We start from the raw sequence: 18,758 nt of genomic DNA, 5'->3' as shown, positions 1-18,758 counted from the left end.
GTAATGTCGATATGATGCGTTGGCGTAATCCACGTATCGGTGTCCGCCAAATTGGGTCAAGGGTAGAGTTAATCGACATGCCGGAAAAATCTCACGGCCCCGACAGGAATGCGATACCATAGCATCTTCCGTTGATCTCGCCACGTCGATGAATCGAAACGTTTCCATCGTTCATTTTGCATTGTGAAAGAGCACTACATCCCTTAGTGCCCACTCCTTTCTCCGGGTTATTTTCCAGTGTAGGTGGGTGGGTACCTGCGTTTGCTTGTTTGGGTCGGTGCAGTACTTCTTTTCATCATTGACCTTCCTTCTGCCCCCTGCCCTACTCACTGGTGCCGAAAAAAATGCCCTCCCTCTCCAACTTAGTGGGAGAGGGAGGTCATATTTATAGTCGCGCGCGCTTGCTACCGCTCACCGACACGCACACACACACACTTACGTGCGCATACCTTTCTTTCCCTTTCTTTCCGTCCCTCCCTTTTGGTGACATGACTAAGGCGCAGTAGCTCCACTTGGCACAAGGCCATCGAAGAGCCTATTCATTCCAATTTTCCCTGCCGCGTAACCATTAATGGGAACCCCGTGGAAGGATCTCCTTGCGCGGGGAACGGGAGGGGGGGAGAAAAGGGGGCGAGGAGGAGTAGGGCGGCAGAAGGGGACAAAGAGTGGGAGGGGGTAAAATGCAACTATTTTTTCCCAATTTATTCCTCTTCCGCTGGAGAAATGAAGCGGGTTTCCGTTCAAATTCATTCAGGGGGTAGATTCCTCTTGTTGATGAGCTACTTGCTACGGACGCCAAAGCGCGGAGTCCTTGACACTTTTGTGTAGTTTTGGGGGCGGGGTGTGGGTTTTGGGGAGAGGGAATCGGAGATTTATGTGGGGTCCGCCCTCACTCTCCTTCTGGCTTAATCAAGTCTAGTGTATGTTAGCCATTTTTTCTTTGAGGGACACTATCCTTTCGAGTGTGTCTGTCGCAATTGACTCAAGATGCCAAATTGCCTCGCTTTTGTTTGCGCCAATAGAGATTTTTAGGATGTCGAGTGATGAAATGTCAAGATAAGATAAGATGTTTTTCTGGATGCACAACGCTGGGCGTTGCAGTGTGCCGATAAAAGGAATGGGGTTTCCAGATTTGGATAATTATCCTCCGATGAATATCTCACAGGTTGGAAAATGATAAAAATATAACTCCATTCTCTACCCACGACTATACATAATGGAGCAATTTACCTGGTCAATCTATGTACTCGATAGACGGATCCGTAATCCACGCCTTAATTTGTTTATAAATTCCTCGGTATTTATGAATGTTTATCTTCATCTCTCCTTTGATTAAAGCAGTCATGTATTTACTTCTATTCCCTTTCCGTTAAAATTTGTCAACATGAAATCTTATCGGTAACTTCCATCAATAGGGCTCGATTGAATCACCTTGAGGTTAGAGGACAAGGAACGATCAACCAGTCGACGCCCGTTTTAATCGTGACTCGCCTCTAAATGAAATCTTTCTTTTGCTTTCGCCTTCTTCAGCCACTAATCACTTCCGACACATTTTCGGTCCTATGATTGATTATATATTTAAAAGAATAATATGAATACTTTTTTTAGAATAAATTAACTGTGCAAAATTTGGATCAAAGTCATTCTGCTTTTAATTCTGTAAAATGACCGACCCTTCGTCTTAACCCGGGGAGTATCTGTCAAGATGTTTCTAGAAAGGAAGCTTACACGTGAGGCATTAAGCATAAAGAACCGGGATAAGTCAAGACCAGCAATTTCTTGCAGACACCACATCAAGGCACAGTAGGATTCAGCTAAATGAGCGGATAGATTATTTACCACCTAATAATACCTACAAAGGTCATTTTCACTGTTTGACTTTCAAATGTTTAAGCATTTTCTAGATATTTCATTTCTTATAATCCGGGCATGAATTTAAATGTATTGAAACAAGTATTAATTTCGTTAAAGGCATCCGGACATTTTCAAGTCCGCTCTGCAGAGGATATCGGCAAAATAATTGCTGTCAAAACGGATTTTATAGCACGGTTCGCAAAATTAATGATGAGCACACAGCCGCTGCTAATTGATCGCACTTCGCCCCACTCGTGAATCGCATAGTCTTTCGCTCTTCAGATTTACCTGCGAACATTTAAGGAAAGAAACGCTGGGTCCTTCCAGCAGCTACCGAGGCCTGAGTTTCAATGCCCATAATCCCCATTTCTAACTTATGCCACTCGTGGCGGGAATTTTCTTCCCTCCCCCGCAGTGTTTGTTGATATAAACACAAACTGGGTGTTTTCGGTAGTAAAAGACATTTTATTGAAGCCAAACCCAAAGTATTTAATGAGTCGTAGTTAGAAAATGATTTCTGTTGCAAATTGTGAATTAGGGAGACTGGAGACTAGTCCATCGTTGACGTCAAGAGTTACTCGGAAGCTCGTGTCATTTTGTTTTCTGAGCCTCGGAGCGAGGGTGTTTCCATTTGTTTAATGCCCGAAGAGGCTCCAATACTGAGTGGGAAAAGGTTAACGCCTAAGGCTTCGGAATTCTATTCTTGCATTTTTACGTGCGCACACAAGTCGGAGAATGGAGAGCATAACCGGGTCCCCCTCCGCTATAGCCGTAACGTAGTTTTGTCACCTAACCAAATGATTGAAAACTACTTCCAGGTTGAAGGATCAGTGTCAGTAAGGTTTCCTTTGCACATGTTCCCGTTTATTCCATGACGGTTCTGTGATAACGACTAGTAGGAAATGAAGATATTATACTCAAATGTGACTCGCAGGATATTGGTATTTGTGGGCAGCAAAGATGCATGAAGACAGAGGAATAATCGCGCGAAAAAAATGAAAAGAAATTGATTAGCATATTTAGCACTTTAAGGGAACCCTGAAGATAGGTAGATAGTTGGCAATTCTCTCCAATGGAAGAAATATTGTAGTAGTTTCGGAAAGGAACAGATAAAAACCAAGTCTTTGATGGTTTGCAATACAGGCACGTAACAGTCGCACTACAGGTTACATACAACCTGTAGTATGACTGTTACAGGGCAATTATATACGTTCTACTCTATGATTTATTTAATACGGTGAGGTAACTCAATTTAATTTATTTTACGGGATAGCAATCGCTTTATTGCTTTAATGGCATTTTTTCTCAAAATTAATAAATAAGCTATTTGAGCTTCTTGAGAATACTGAGGGTAGACGGAAGGTAATCTAAGCTCAGCTGAGCACAGCCCGGTTTCACCCGAATGTTTTATACCCATGGTATTGTATGTGAACCACTTCTTAAAAGAAACCTCAATTGATGAGGGTGTGGGAAATTTTGCATTCATTAATTGTACTGAAAATGCTCCCTCGTGAATAAAAATGGATGCATCAAGTGCAGAAAATGTTAAAAAAACTAGCACTTCAGCAAATGGCTAGCCATAGATTTCAAGTGTGGTGACGGTTAATTTGGATAAAAAATAGGCTTGAAATAGTTTGATGAAAATATTTGAACAATATGGATTTTCCCTTCAGCCATACCCAATTTATCCCCAGGACACTTTTTCCGACCGTTTGGGGACATAACCGTTTATTTCATTAGTATAAGTTCATCACGTGTTATGGTCAAGACGTCATCAATAATGAATGTGTTCATAATGCTCATAATGTTTTTACCTTCAGTAATTTGAAATGTAAAACGGTTTGGTTATGGAATAAATGCTTATTTTCATATCATACCTGTTTGTTCATCCTCCAAAATAAGTCAAACTATATTAATGGCACTATATGATTTTTTGTGATTGAGTAATGTCGTGTCATCATGGTAAATATTGGAAACGAATTTAAATAATCAAATTATTTACTTAGCAGTTTCATCGAATTGGCTTGAATTATACTAGAAGTATTACTTCCGTATATTAAGTAGTAAAACATAATAACTTATCAGTGAAAGATGTGACTGCACAAATTTCGTCAGAACTTGTGTGCATTTGCTTCCATAGCGTTCATCGTGTTTAGTAATTGCTTTTTCAGAGCGATAACATGACATTATTCCTCTAAACTCATACGCGAATTGACTTCAAGCCCTTCACACCCATTGCCACCGTTTTCGCGATAGATTAGGATAATTCGGAAAAGTAGTAATTGTAAGTTTAAATTTTTATCATTGGTCCATCTGATGTACTCTCAATCACCACAGGAAGTCTTGTTTTCACTTATTTTGACCCTATATTAACCGTAATTTTTGGATTACTGCAAGTTTTTATGCACTGAAGCAATTCTTTAGCATCAACGCAAACGTCCATTCACGGTAGCATTGCAGTTGTTTCATTATTACATTTTTCCGACACTGAGGACCTAGGTTCTAAGCTCTTTATAAAGGGATTGTAATTGACATTCCAATCCCTGCTTGGATGCCTTGGGTGTTTATTTATATTATACATATTATTTTAAATACATCAGTTGTTCTCCTTTAACTTCCCTCGGCAATTCACCCTGAAGAAGGATGTAATTAGTTAATACTCCCGGTGATCATTTAGTAGATCCGATGTTTGATCCAGATTAAGTCAAATTACTTTTTCTTTACTTAGGTAAAACATTTGTCACTTTAAGGAATGGGAAGGACTCGGAAAGAAGGGAAAGAGAAAAGAGAAACAGTTTGTCTTGAAGCCTAAGATTGGAGAGGTAAACACTTTGGCAAATACATATTTCAGTCGGTTTATTGTACTTCCGACAAATGCTGGAGAACCGCCAACAGAATAACACAGGAATACGTGTGTACTGAAAAAACAATAACTCACGAAGAAACCAACCTAGACATAAAAATTAGATAATAATGCCCTTTTTGGAATTAGGATCATAAACATAATACGAAATATCAGGGTTATTTAACCTCTTTAAAATTTGAATATATTCTCATTAGAGGTTCGCAGTAATCCAGGGGTAGAGTGTTGGACTACTGACCGGAGGGCCCGGGCAAGCACCCTCAGCTCCACCCAAGTTGTGTGATTTTTCGGGTGCCAGATTTCCCGGGAAACTATAACCGGCACAGAGAAAGGAATTCAGAAGGAACCCCCCCTACCCTGATGTGTAAAATTTCACACGCCGTCGGGCTTAGTACTGGGTGAACTGTATCATCACCTACCAATCCGATCATAGGGTTGATTTCTTGGTTTATGATTTATACTCTCACTAACTAAAATTTGTTGTCTCCGGCGTAAATTTATGGAATTTGCTTGCCATATTGAAATGAAATAAAATTATTGACTTTGTAACTCCACACACTTAATTTCTATTTTTTCCTTTTTTTTACACAATTCCTCTCACTAATTCGTAGAAAGTTACTGATCCGAAAAATTATGAACCAGGGATCATTCTGATGAAAGTAATATCCACGAAGATAAGATAGAATATTATTAATATATGACGGTTTAATTTTAAATAACGCATACATTTTAAGAAACTGAAATATTTTTAATTATGCTCAATTTGTACATATTAGTATTTATCTGACTATCCATTTATTCAAATTCAAGATATCCTTTCAGGGACGATGACTTCACGTTTAACTAACTTCATGAAACGAATCGGGAATCATTCACTGCGCACGTGAATCCACTCAATATCTCTGCAAGTAAGCTTAGTGGATTGGGATATCGGCATTATTAGACCGAAGACACGGCCATACAAGTGAACTATCCGCTGAACAAAAAAATTCCATCCCCTTCCGTGAGGATGTTCGAGGAAACATTTAATGTATAGAAGCGTATCGGGTGGGTAGTATGGGGACCTAAATAGAAAGATAAAAGATTCATCTCCCCGAGCGAAGAATTTAAGTGGTGGACGACCCACTTGCTCTTATCTGCTTGCTTGGCCTCCCACGTCACCACGGAACTTCAAACTTTGCCTTCGATCCGACCGGGTCTCGACGACGACCGCGATACAGCGGAGCCCGTTGGCCTTCGCGACCGGCCCCCAGGTTTGGTTCGGGAACGCAGAACTGAGTGCTCAACACGAGACGGCATTCCTCCGATTGGAAACCGAGCGTGCTTCGCGCACGTTCGCCGGAATGAATTGTTCTTCCTCAGCCTGCGGCAGCGATTGCGTTCGGCTCGCCTAAATCCAGGCAACCGGGAGAGCGGTAGTGCGAAGCGTAGACATAACCTTCCGGGCGACCCGTTCCGATTGCTCGTCCTTTTCCCTCACACTCTCTCTCTCTCCCCCCTCCGCCCCTCTCTCCCTCCCTTCCACCGCCAACCCTTATTTCTTCTCCTTCAATCCCTTCCCTCACCCTTCTTATTTCACCCCCCACGTCCTCTTCACTCCAAACTCCGGCTCCCTCCCTCGCCCGACCAGCATTCACCGAGTCTGATCGCCGTAAATCATTCCACATGGTTTAGAGGTGTCGAGTGTAAAATATGTGGAAAACTTTTCTCTCTCTTCGTCATGGCGAATTGTTGTCATTAGTCTTGCTTCGATAACGCAATAGTTTCCCCGCGAAAACCATAATCGCAGTTGTATCGAAATGGCGAGACATGAAAGGATCGCTTAAAAAAATTTAAAATTCTAACTCGTTTGTCTGCAACGACTAGTGAGGTCCCAGGCGCTGTCTCCTGCGCTGATGCCACTTTCCAACGTGAATGGAGTGTCTGTGCTGAGTTGAACCCCATCTCTAAAATGGTGGGTGTAACTCTCGCAAGATTGATTGAATGGAAAAGAATAAATGAATCACAAACGGAATGCTAATCGTGGCATCGTGACTTATTGAGGTTGTAGAACTTGTACACGCGATGGCGACTCTTGATTACATTGATAATCGATATGGGTCGATACATTTTTTGAAAATCGACCATCTAATTGGTAGTTTGGTATAGTTTTTCAAAGACTATGTTGACACATTCGTACTTGCGTAGCGAGTCGTCAACAAATATGTAGGGTATCAGCTTCAAGTGAAGTTCGATCTTTCGAATGAGGATCAGAAGTTAAATAACGATATTTTGTTCTCTGTCATCTATATTTGGCACCCCAAATGAACCGTGCCAGACTTCAATGCAATCCCATCTATCTCTCGTTTAAATCAATTATTGATTTGATATGACGTGCAAGCTGGGATGGTGAAGAACGGAGTCAAACATTGGAAGTCAGTAATCCATGGTGAATTGAATATTCAGGTCTTCCAATGATTCTTCAGCGGAGAGGTCACTTTGTCATGAACCGACATATGTTTAGTGTTACCTTACATGTCAGGGGGGGTGCCAGAACCTCAATAATGTCAGGAATTTTAAGGCGCTACGTCCTTGCTTGGAAACTCCTGATTCTAATCTCAGAGAATTATATAAGTCCTCTACAGACTAGACAGTAAGAATGAATTTAAAAACTTCCGTAATCAATATTATGCATGTTCTATTCCTGTTTATCTATGACACTCTTCATAATGGAAAATCTGCCCTGTCTTAGCTGGTTACGTAACCCCCGTTATCGTGTGTTATCCACCGGTATCCATCTCCGCAGCCAAATGGACGCTATGCGCCAACCAGTTTGAAAGCCCAACCCTCTCGGGCCTCCCGTCACCAGTCACCCATTCGTCTTGGACGCGCACATTGTTTACATTGGTCAGTCTTTTCGGTCGAAGCTTAAATAACACTACTGAATGGAATCGCTTTTTGAAGCGTGAAAGCTATCTCAAACGATACCTGATTAAATTAAAATGCATTTTGTGCAATACCATAAGTAGTTTACTATATGTTACTGATGCCATGGTGGATAGACGACAGGAAATCGCCTCTTGCTATACCCTGAAATTGTTCCATAAAAACCAGCTACGGTGACCACTGTGGTGAGGTCGGGATCAAAGATCACCCTCCCGGCGAAGCCTCTTTCCCTTTTGGGGGGACGGAAATGTACTTGGCCGCTGTGGCCAGAGGGATTTATCTCTCGGACAAAGTACAACTTCTGCCGAGCTCCGGCGATCTTCTGCACTTGGATCAATAACAGGCAAACAGAATGAGTGGTGGAAAGGAATGCAGTTTTGCCTTCGCCATCACGGTAACAAAGGTTATACGGGATTAGAGCTTTATCTCCTCTTCATACTTGCATTTCAGGGGGAGGGGGTATTGGAACTCCCGTCCCCGTTTTGAAACAATGGACGAAGGACACTCGGCCTGCATTTTCCGTATCCTGGTGCAGACCATTAATCGCTGACCTTGAAACGACCACATCAGATCACGGGAGGAGGTAACTGTAATTATGGGTTAGAAAATGAACGCGGTTTGGGAGGTCAATTCAAAGTGCGTGACCTCTCCGGTGATCCCGCCATTTGCCGAGAAAAGGCATTCGGAGAGATGATCCCGCAGAAAAACCGTCCGGTTGCCCGAGAGGACGAAGTTCCCGGGGAGGGCATGAGAATTTCTCGTCCGTGCGGGAAATACTCTTGAAACTGACGGATAGAACGATGCCGATGCTCTCCGCCGTCGGAACTTTTAAAAATATTATTATGCCGGACGGGTCAGGGCCGCGGATCAATAGAATTTCTCGCCCCGAGGACCACGCAACTATCTCTCGTGGACCCGCATGAGGTTTTATTCCTAAATTAATCATCCTCCACCCGGACAAAAAGGACCCCCTCTGCGCGTCGCGTGGGCAGAATTTTGTTTTTCGCCTCACATTTCCGATTTCGATCGACGAAATCCTCCATCCCGCGGGTTGCCCGCTCGCCGTCCCTCCCTCCCGCTACCCACCCATCCCCCACCCCTCTCACTCTCCCTTCCTCTCCCCTCTGACCCCCTTCCCCCGTAGCCTTCTCCTCCTCTCCCCTCCCTCGCCCACCCGCCTCCCGAGCGAGTCCCCGCGGCTGCTGCCTCGCCCTGGGGCCCGGCACACCCCCAGCGCCGGCCGCCAAGAGCAGCTTCGAGTGGAGTTGCCCCAGGCCGTCCGGGCGCCGTGGTCGCGACCGCAGAGGAGGAGGGTGGGACTGAAGAGTCGCGAATTCCGCCCCTGCCATGGGAAGCGGACGCCGGTCCTCACGGTAAAAATAATAAGAGAGATATACTCCCGGACGGAGTAGGCCGAATGGCCCCCGTCCCCTCCGAGCGCCCCACTACTCCGAATTTCGCTCGCCTCGACTCTCGATTACTCCAGACCCTGGGCCGATGATGGTTTTCCTCCGGCGGAGGAGGGCGACGGTGACGGCAGGCGGCAGAGGATGGTCGAGGTGGTAAAGGGGGGGGGACGAAAGGAGTCGACGTTTGTTTCGTCGCCCGTCCTCGAGTTCGAAGTTCCCCGTCACTTTCGTGAAAGTTCGGTTCACGCTGGCCGTGCACGGCGCAGCGCACAATATCGGTCGTCAACTCCTCCTGTGTGGTTGGATCCACCTTAAAGCTGCGAGATCGCTTCGCTCATCGATTTCTCGTCGAGCCGACCAGCAATCCGCCGGACGCATTCACTTTTTTCGTAGGAGATGGAGAGGAGGGTTTGTGTTGTCGGAGAAAAGAGATGGGGTGCCATTTGATCGATACCGGGTTCTGAACTCGCGTAATGCGCCGTACGTGTTTAATCAGAGGACATTCGCTGGGCTCTTGAAGTGGTGAAGTTGGTTTCTTGTTTCACTGAGGAAACAGAATAGAGCTAGGGGAAGTGCCTATTTGATGGTCGAAACTTGAGCTGTGGAATCGGGCATGCGATTGTTTATTTATATGTCACTCAATGTACCGCAATTTTGTGGTGTCGTCCGTGTTGCCCTTCCAATTAATGCACGTTAACATGAATGCGTTAGGCTTTTTTTCGGTAGCGTTTTCATTCTGTGTTGATTGATCTGCCTAGTGTTGGCATTGCCTATTATTCAAAAATCAGTTTCTTATACTGGTAAGCACATAGTCGAATCAGTTTTGCTCTCTGTAGCTTCACCAAATCAATCGCTAATGACATGAGTTATCTTTAAAAATTTCTTCTTTGACGGAAACAGCACCCACGGTCTAGTCAGGTGATTGTACTGAAGTGTGTTTTGGAGATTCCTTTTCCTTTCTTATCAATTTTTCTTATGTTTGATTTTTGCCTAGAGAAAAACGTGGTGTCGTATATAAATATATTTTATATTATAACAATACTAAAAAATATAGAATTCTAATTTCATCTTAATCCGCCTTGTCTAACTCTCTTTGGGTATTTAAGTAGGTCTCGGACGAAACGTCTGTCTTGCGAGGAAAAAACTGAAGTAAACATTTAATTTTTTCAGTGTTTCCTAACTTACTTTTTCTTTGAAAGTTTGCCTAACTTTTTTCACTTTCTATTAGATTTTCGTATGCAATAATGTAACCTAATATGAACTATTTTCAATTCTACACATCATTTTGTATCATTAACGATAATTATAAATCGAAATAAGTTTCAGCAATATGGCATTATACTATGAAAATACTCTCACTAATAAGATGGTTAATTTAATAAAGTACCAATAAAAGAAACACTGATATGTTTCAGATGGAGGGAATAACGGGGATCCAAAATCTGACCCGCGCACCTGGAGGCAATGATACTGGCTGATTCCCTCTTAAGTTCAGACCTTTCGGAATGTTTCTTCCTTTTTGCCCAAAATATCTGCTTGTATGCGTATCTAGTAACATGGACGTTTAACAAGGAATTTTATAAATAAATGCACGTTGTCATGCTCCCAAGGGAGAAACTTTGAGCGGTATTTTGTATACGTGTAAATTTAAACTTTAATTTTATTCAATAATTTTATTGTAAAATATTTTAGTGTTTTTATTGCGACGTGGCATTGCCATAAATTAGTTAATATTTTCATATCTTCTATTTGCTTTTTCCAGATGTAACTAGTTGATTGCGTCCATTGTTGCCGTCATATTTGTTGTGGTGTTGGGAGGATGACAGATTCATTAGGGAAGATCCTCTGCAATATCTCAAGATTATATCATTGAATAAGCTTCGTGTGTTGCAATTGCCACCCTAATGAATTTAATGAATAATTCTACTCATTAAAGAACTTGAATGGAATTATATTAAATTAAAGAGAACAAAATTTTGTTTCTAATAACGAGGAAACTCAAGTAACAACATAAACTTCAGGTAAAATAAAAACTTGATTTTTTTAATATTAATTTACTCCGACTGCGAATGTATGCTACATACTAACGTATGAACGTGTAAATGGAATTAGAATTGTTTATTTTTGATATATTATTAGAATTAGCATTTTTTCTCCCTATGTCTTGTATTCTTTGTACATTATAGCATTGACTTATTCGTATCATGAGTCTTAGATGTTATGAAGAGAACTCTCTCTTAATTTTTGGAATAGAGTAATATTTTTCGTTGATTTTACTTTCGTATAGGTCTCTTTATTTAAATATAAGCTTAGGAGCTAGGACGTTTTATAAGCCAACGTGTTCAGAAACCCTTAGAGTTGATCCTTTTTCATAACTAAATTCGACAAATATAGCCTTATGAGTTTGGTTCTGCCCCGTTATTCCCAAAATTAAATAAGTAACGTTGATCGTAGTGACACAGATATTGAAACGAGGTATCGATTTGACTCCTTAGCCACGTTCTTGTGACGATTTTACTTTAATATTCCTACATGGTAACCTATTATCAAGTCAATAAATGTTTTTACGTTAAGCGCAAACAATTGCGAGATAGTTAATTCATAAAAAACGGAGTTATTTTTTAAAATTTAGAATTTAAAATGTTTACTATCACTTCTTCCCTCAGAAATTACCACCGTTTTGTAATGAAATATAATTAGTTAATTGGAAGTGCTGACGGAATCTGCTTTAATGCGCATTCATTACGGCAGGGGGAATGGTGCAAGACATTGCGGTATCTGCTGCGATATGTCTGGTGAAATCATACTTTCGCCTATCCTGTTTGTATTTTAGGTTTAATATTATAGATGCCAAATAATCTTATGCTTTAAACACTCAGCTGCAGCGCCTTCCACAAGACGTGATTGATTTTATTTTTGAAATTTGGGAAAATCTTCGCAGTGAGTGCTTGTCAAAAGTGAAAATATTAATTTTTTGGATCAAATTAGTAATTTGATCGCACGATATTTGCTATTGAACCCTTTCCCGTGGTCTGTGGTCTGTTATACTATGATTTCATAAGTAATAATACTAACTCAAAATGATTTGTTAATATTCATAAGCGAATTCATAAATCTTAAATTATTCTCTTATAATTTTATCGGAGGCGTCTATTTGTCTATACCATGCCGTTCCTAAAATAATTACTGCTCGTTCGTTTAAACTTTCTCCCGAGTTTATCAACATATTCATAGATCTTCGTGTAAACTTGACCGAGAGAGTACGTCATAAAGACACGGAAATGTCATTAAGACGTTAACCTTACGATAATATTTATTCCCTTTCGTGAATGTAGATTTTTGTTTGAAAGCAACGATTTCCTGTGATTGGTAGGACATCTCGTATTAGTTACCAAAATTTAAACATTATAACGGGGTGAATGCTCACAATATGAAGCTATTTATGATATAATCGTGATTTCAATGATTTTTTATTTAGGTTAACAATTTCTCTGTTTGGGGACTATATTCTTTGGTATCGAAAATTTACTTTCATGAATCCACAAACATATGCTAACACCGTATCAAAGCAAGATTTAATATTATTCTTATTCATGTTAGACCATTATTCAAATAACCTCAAATAACCTCTACTGAAAATAATATCCTCGTGAAACTTTTATTCGATGTTTAATCTTTCAACGAGTGATTTCTGGTTTTCGGATTTCGCTGTTTGAAGTTTATGAGGCATCAGTAACAGATTAATCACACTAAATATGAATTGTCACGCCGTAAGTTAAGTAAAATTAACATTTTTCTATGAAATCTCGCAAAATCGTTATTCACATCGATGCCCACATTTGCTCCCCCTTCCATTTTTTCATGATTTTTTATCCTTGCTGCTTATTTTAAAACAACAAATGTTTCCTAGAAGAACCGGTGACCACGTCCAGTGAAAACTTGCGTTGCACGATCTCCGGAACGTATCATTTTTCCATTTCATTGTTGGGGTGAATAAAAAAAAGAATAATACACGGAAAACTTCTGAGTGCCCCGCATGAACGCACTCCCCGCGTGAGCGAAATTAAGGCAGAGCACGCGTTGGGAAGGGAAGACGGGGGGGGGGGGGGGAGGGGACCAGTTTCCAGGGGGGTGGAAGGGGGAGTCAAGGTACAGTTGCCCTCAACGTTGGGTTGCGAGAAATATTTCCCTGCACCCCGTGGACGCCGCTCGCTCGCTTGCGGAGAGCCCCGCGCCGCTTTTGTCTCTCTCATCACTCTCTCTTTCTTTCCCTTTACGCCCGCAGAAGTTGCCCGCCTTGGAGCGCCCGTGACGTCATAGCCTGGGTCGTGACGTGCGCCCGAGCGGTCGATACCGGCCCGCGTTGCGTGGGTGGCCATCCCGAGTGAGCTGCTCAGTCGCTTCCCGAACGGGGACGAAGCTGGCTGGGATCCTGGCATCGATCTCGGGGCCCCAGAGAGAGATTCCGCTGGCACTACCATCCAGCAGGGGGAGGAGGAGGAGCAGTAGCAGCGGGTGCGGTGGAGCGCGGTCGTCCCTGCAGTCGGACCCGCAGAGATCCCTGGAAGGGGACCTCTCCCTCCGATGACATTCGCTGTTAGCGGCCTGGTGTTGCGCTGTCCTTGCGCCGACCTCTCGTTGTGATCGATTGTCCCCGCGCTCGGCACCGACATGGCAGGCTGGTCATTGTGATATCGCTACAATTTGTACCTGAAAAAAAGAAGACGTGAAGAAGTCATTGTTGTGTCACGGACGCTAGGGAGAATTGATTTTCAGCCCCCTCTAACGGTTGAGACGCAATTGCGGCGGGTGATGCTGCTCTGTCGTTAAGACGAATCCGTATGTATAGAATCCAAGAAGATTATTTTTGTTTCGGGAGAAGATAAATTGTTCCGTTACAATTCCTTCGTTCTTGATAAATGCTACTGTGTGGAAGTGCTGCGTGGAATTTCAATTTAGGCATCGGTACGATACTACTTCGCATTTAGAATCTCCCCGTAGGAATAAGTGACTGTTACGTAAAGGAATTCAGCAATTATAGGGACCTGAGGTGAGACCCAATCCCTACTTTGCCATAAAATATCGATCGTAAACCGTATTTCGTGTCTGCAACCCCCAACATGCACGTGGAAATCCAGGTGGCCCTGACCTTTGTCATCTCCTATCTATACAACAAACTGCCGCGCCGGCGCGTCAACCTGTTCGGCGAGGAGTTGGAAAGAGCGCTGAGAGCGAAATTCCGTGGCCACTGGTATCCGGACCGTCCGTCCAAGGGCTCCGCATTCCGCTGCCTCAAGACGGGCAGCCCAGTAGACCCGGTCCTAGAGATAGCCGCCCGAGAGAGCGGTGTGCCCGTCAGGGATGTCCTCGAGCACCTCCCGAGGGATTTGGCCGTTTGGATCGACCCTGGTGAGGTGAGCTACCGCATCGGTGAGAAGGGAGCCGCCAAGGGCCTCTACAGTGAGGCGGCAGAGGCCGCCGCGGCGGCGGCCGGCATGCAGGGACCCGCGGCTTCCGTGGCACCGCCCGTGTCCGTGTCCGACCCAGAGGTGGCCAACGAGGAGGAGCACGACGGCGAGGTGTGCAAAACGTTCAACCCCGAGGCACAGTGCTTTCGGCCGATTGACGCCGTGGCCTCCAGCCTAGGAGGCCTCTCTCTCTGCTCGCCCCTGGCGTGCGCCCCGCCGACAGCCGGTGGATCTCCGGCGCCGCCCCCGACACCTCCGGCTGCCTCCGCCCCCGCGTCACCCGTGGCACCCGGCTTCCTCCCGCGACCGCCCGCTCCTCCCTTGACCTTCACCACGGCCACCTTCGCGCAGACCAAGTTCGGGAGCACGAAGCTGAAGAGCAGCAGCAAGCGCGCCAACCGGATGTCCCCCACGGAGTTCTCCAATTACATAAAGCAGAGGGCCATCATCCAGCAGCAACAACAACAGCAACAGCAGCAGCAGCAGAGGCAGCAGGTGTCCCCATCCCAGAGGCCAAGGTCCATCTCGCCCGACATAAGGAGTCCTACGTCCGCCGGCGGTGGCGGACACCCACACGCTTACTTCGGCGCCGTTGCCGCTGCGGCCGCGGCCGCAGCGGCCATCGCCCACGCGCAGTCCAATGGCTCTCAGGGGCACCTCCACCCCGGCTACGGTGGCCCCTTTCACCAATCGGCACCGGCGTACGCGCCCCCGCAGCACCACCACGCCGGCCAGCACCACCCGCCACACCATGGGGGCAACCACCACCACAAGTACTACTCGGACAACAACCGGGGTGGCAGGCAGGTGGCAGCTGGGTCACCTGCCTCCGCGACGCCCCCGGCGCCCCAGCCGGCTCCCGCCACCTCATCATCGCCGTCGCCCGCCTCTTCCTCACCGGCCTCCTCGCCATCCACGTCGCCTTCGTCGGGCGGTGGCCAGGGCGGACAGCAGGGCGACAAGCAGCTCCTGGAGGGCCTGGGGGGCTTTGGCCTTCAGTATCACCACCTGCTGGTCGCCAACTGAGAGGGCCGCCGGGAGAAGCGCCGTCGCGCCACGAGGGGTGTAGCGCCGATCCCCACGTTCTCCTCCTCCTCGCCTCCCCCCCATCACCAACACCACCAGAGTCACCACCCCAGATACCTCCCTCGCACCAACAACGTCCCAGGTCCCCGACAGATGATGATGGAGAGGGCCGCCGTCCCCCAGAGGCGGCCTCCCGGTTCGTCCCCGGAGATGCGAGCGCGCGGATTCGTCCTGGCCCCAAGCCGACCCCATCACCACCACCACCAATGGTCTCCGCGGGACTCCCGCGGGCCGGCACGGTTCCTCGCGAGCAGCTGATGTCCGGAGAGTGGGACCCCGAGCATCACAGCCGGAGATCCCTCGGCAGCCACGTGTGGGCCGAGGCTCGTCCGGGTCTCTTGAGATATCTCAGAGAGTCCCCGGTCCGGGCCTCCGCTCGCCCCGGTCTTCCTCGTACAGCGGTGTACTTCAACTGACATTCCCCGATCGAACTGCCGGCACAGTAGCCCACCGGCCATGCCATCTAGTCCCGCGCGCCGGGTCGACGTCCTCCGATCCTGATACTGTTCAGGCGTCACACACACACACACACTGCCTCTCTCTCTCTCTCTCAAACACCCATACACATAAACACACACGCACGCATGCAAACCAAACCGCACGCGAGCTCTCCGACTCCCGCGTGGGAGCGGAAGGCAGGTCCGCCGCCCTCCGCGAGTGTAGCCTGTCCTTAGCATGGCCAACTCGTCCGGGAGGCGCGGAACGGATGCAGAGTGGGAAGGACGCGGTTAAACGTTCGCGATCGATTCCAGCGGCCGCGAGGCGCGCACCACCCTTTCTGGTCTCAACTCTCCCGCCGCCACCTCGGCGCCCTCACCCGATCCCTCTTGTGCGAGCCGTGCCGTCGCTCCTTCACACCAGCCCGGACTTTTCCTCATGGAGGGTCGAGGGCGCCGAGAGCGAACCGATCATCCTCCTCGGACCTGTCATCTCCGCGAGAAAAAAAGATAAGAAAACGCTCGCACACGTCGAATGCACCTTTTATCTTGCTTACACCTGGAACGGTCCCCGTTCCTGGCAGTGCGTGGGCTAGGAGAAGGGGGTCGCGGTCGTCTTCGGGTTGGTCGGGAGGCGGGATCTCAAGATATTACTTTCGGGTGGGGGGTGGGTGAAGTAGTGCGTGAGGCGGTGGACGGAAATACGTAATCGGGGATAGTGGGAGGGGACGCGTGTGTTCCCGTGTGTGTACAGTTGCTGTGCGTGTGCTTTCCTGTGTTCTGGAGACGGTGGGCGGAGAGGAAGAACGGGAGACCTCGTGTGGCCGCCGGCCCGCCCCGTCCTCGTGCTTCCAGTGTGTGGACCGCCGCCGGTTGGAGTCGAAGGCGATCGCGAGGGATGAGAGGGGGCGGAGGCGCGCGTCGTCCGTGCGGGGTCGAGAGGTCAAGCGGCCGGAGAGAGTACCCACACGTGTGTGCAGGTCGGGTGGTGGTGTTCGAAGGGCGCCGCCCTCGTCCCAGCAGCCCCCCGTCTCTCCCCCTCCTCCAACCACACACCTCATAATCTCCATTCACCGACGACAACTCCGCGTCGCCTACACCACCAGCACCCCTACGATCTGCCTCTGAGGGTGTCCAACCCGTACACTCACACACACACACACACAAACAAACAAACACACCACGCAAGTGTCCACAGAGGATTCCCGTGGTCGCAAATTTGAAGTCACTCAGTGTAAAACTCTGCCTTGTTTTTTTACCGCATACGTTTAATATCGTTACCATTACTATTATGATTAGGAAGATACATAATATATATAAATATATATATGAAAAATATATGATAATATTAACACGGATTATTAATTAATGCCTATTTTTAAATTTGGAGGTTGAATTTTATTTTTTTACCCTTTTGAATAATGTTATGTAACTAATGTGTAATTTGTAGGGTTGTCGTTGTTTGTATTTTTGCAATATTTGGTCATTCGTCTCTTTTTTGATTTCGCAAGCTTCTGCTCGAAGCCATGTTGAATGGCAGTGTGTGCAGCGAATGTTTTTTTTAATCTTATTTACCGTGCTGCGGATAGCACTATGTCGTATTGAACCCCCTCGCTCCCTCCTCCCTCAGCGGGGGGCTGAGAGGGCACGAGGGGGTGGGTGACCGTTTTCCTCTCCTCCACCCATAGCTCCCGTTTCTGTCTTAATCTTAATATACGCTTAAAACCATCGCCACCCAATTCGGCGCAATCTCTTATGACTCTCGCTCGCTAAGAAGGCTCCTTTAATGTTCATTCGCTCCATTTTTGGAATGCCCCCGTCACGACAGCAAAAATCAAAAACAACATAAGGCAAGCATCTCGCGGCGGTCGCACCCCCTCACCCCCTTCCCCCCTCTTGATGCTATCGATCACAAGGATCCTCTTCTGCGTCGGGCGCCCTTCCGACCGTCACCCCACCCCTCCCCCTCGCCACACCGCCCGGCTCATTCAGCCGTGCTGATATCGACACAAACTTTCCATTTCCTCTTATCTCAGCGCCATCTGAGAACGCGGGACTCGTCACCATGTGTTTCCCTCGTCCCGTGCTCCCGTGTCTCTATCCTCTTCTTTCATTTTATCCCCACCTTCCTCTCCTTTTTAATTGCATCGGGGTCGTAATGAGGGGTGGGGGAACAGCTGTGAGGCGGAGATGGGGCGGAGGGCATGGAGAGTTATTGTAGGATCACCGAGGAAAAGTTCACCACCCGCTCCATTTGCCATTTCCTCCCTCTCAGATTATCGACGTTGGACTAGTAGGGTGTGCGAAGAGGGTTGCATCCTCCTCCTTTCGGCTCTCCGCGCTCTCCCCACCCCCACCCCCTCTCACGCATTTATTCCCTTCCCTTTCCCCCCTCATCATCTCTCTCTCTCTCCCGCTTCAGCCCTCCTATCCTCTCACCGCCCACCTCCCCACTCTCTCCCGTGACGCAAACCGCTTTATAAAACGCCATCTCACGGATCCCCTTTTCCCCCTTCCCTTCTCCACGGATGCGGGAGTAAGAATAGGCGCAAGGTGTTTGCGTGGTGTGTCCCTCCTCCTTCCCCTCCCTCTCCTCCGCTCCCTTCCTCCGTCGCCCACACCCCACCCTCCACGTCCCGCTCCCCGCCCTGTAGCTTCTTGCCCCTCCCCCCACCTCCCTTCGCCGAACCATCCGCTTCTACTCGACCTCCCGCTC

At 46.8% G+C, this 18,758-nt stretch overlaps 1 protein-coding gene across 3 annotated transcripts in view; it reads left to right on the top strand.

Moving 5' to 3' along the window:
* The window catches only part of Tob (Transducer of ERBB2), a 119,912-nt gene extending 103,222 nt beyond the window's left edge, over positions 1–16,690 (top strand). For 2 of the 3 annotated variants that reach the window (XM_071587568.1, XM_071587558.1), the window contains exon 3: positions 13,337–16,690. In XM_071587568.1, the coding sequence (XP_071443669.1) occupies positions 14,172–15,545 (1,374 nt within the window). In that variant the 5' untranslated portion in view covers positions 13,337–14,171 and the 3' untranslated portion in view covers positions 15,546–16,690. Of the gene's footprint in view, positions 1–8,919; positions 9,016–13,336 lie in introns of those variants that run through there. The other variant, XM_071587576.1, reaches the window with a different exon arrangement.
* Positions 16,691–18,758: the final 2,068 nt, after the last annotated feature.

Source organism: Hetaerina americana, unplaced genomic scaffold, assembly GCF_022747635.1.
Source record: "Hetaerina americana unplaced genomic scaffold, ioHetAmer1.1.p SCAF_1, whole genome shotgun sequence".
Classification (NCBI taxonomy): Eukaryota; Metazoa; Arthropoda; class Insecta; order Odonata; family Calopterygidae; genus Hetaerina; species Hetaerina americana.
This window is presented reverse-complemented; position numbering and strand designations above follow the sequence as displayed.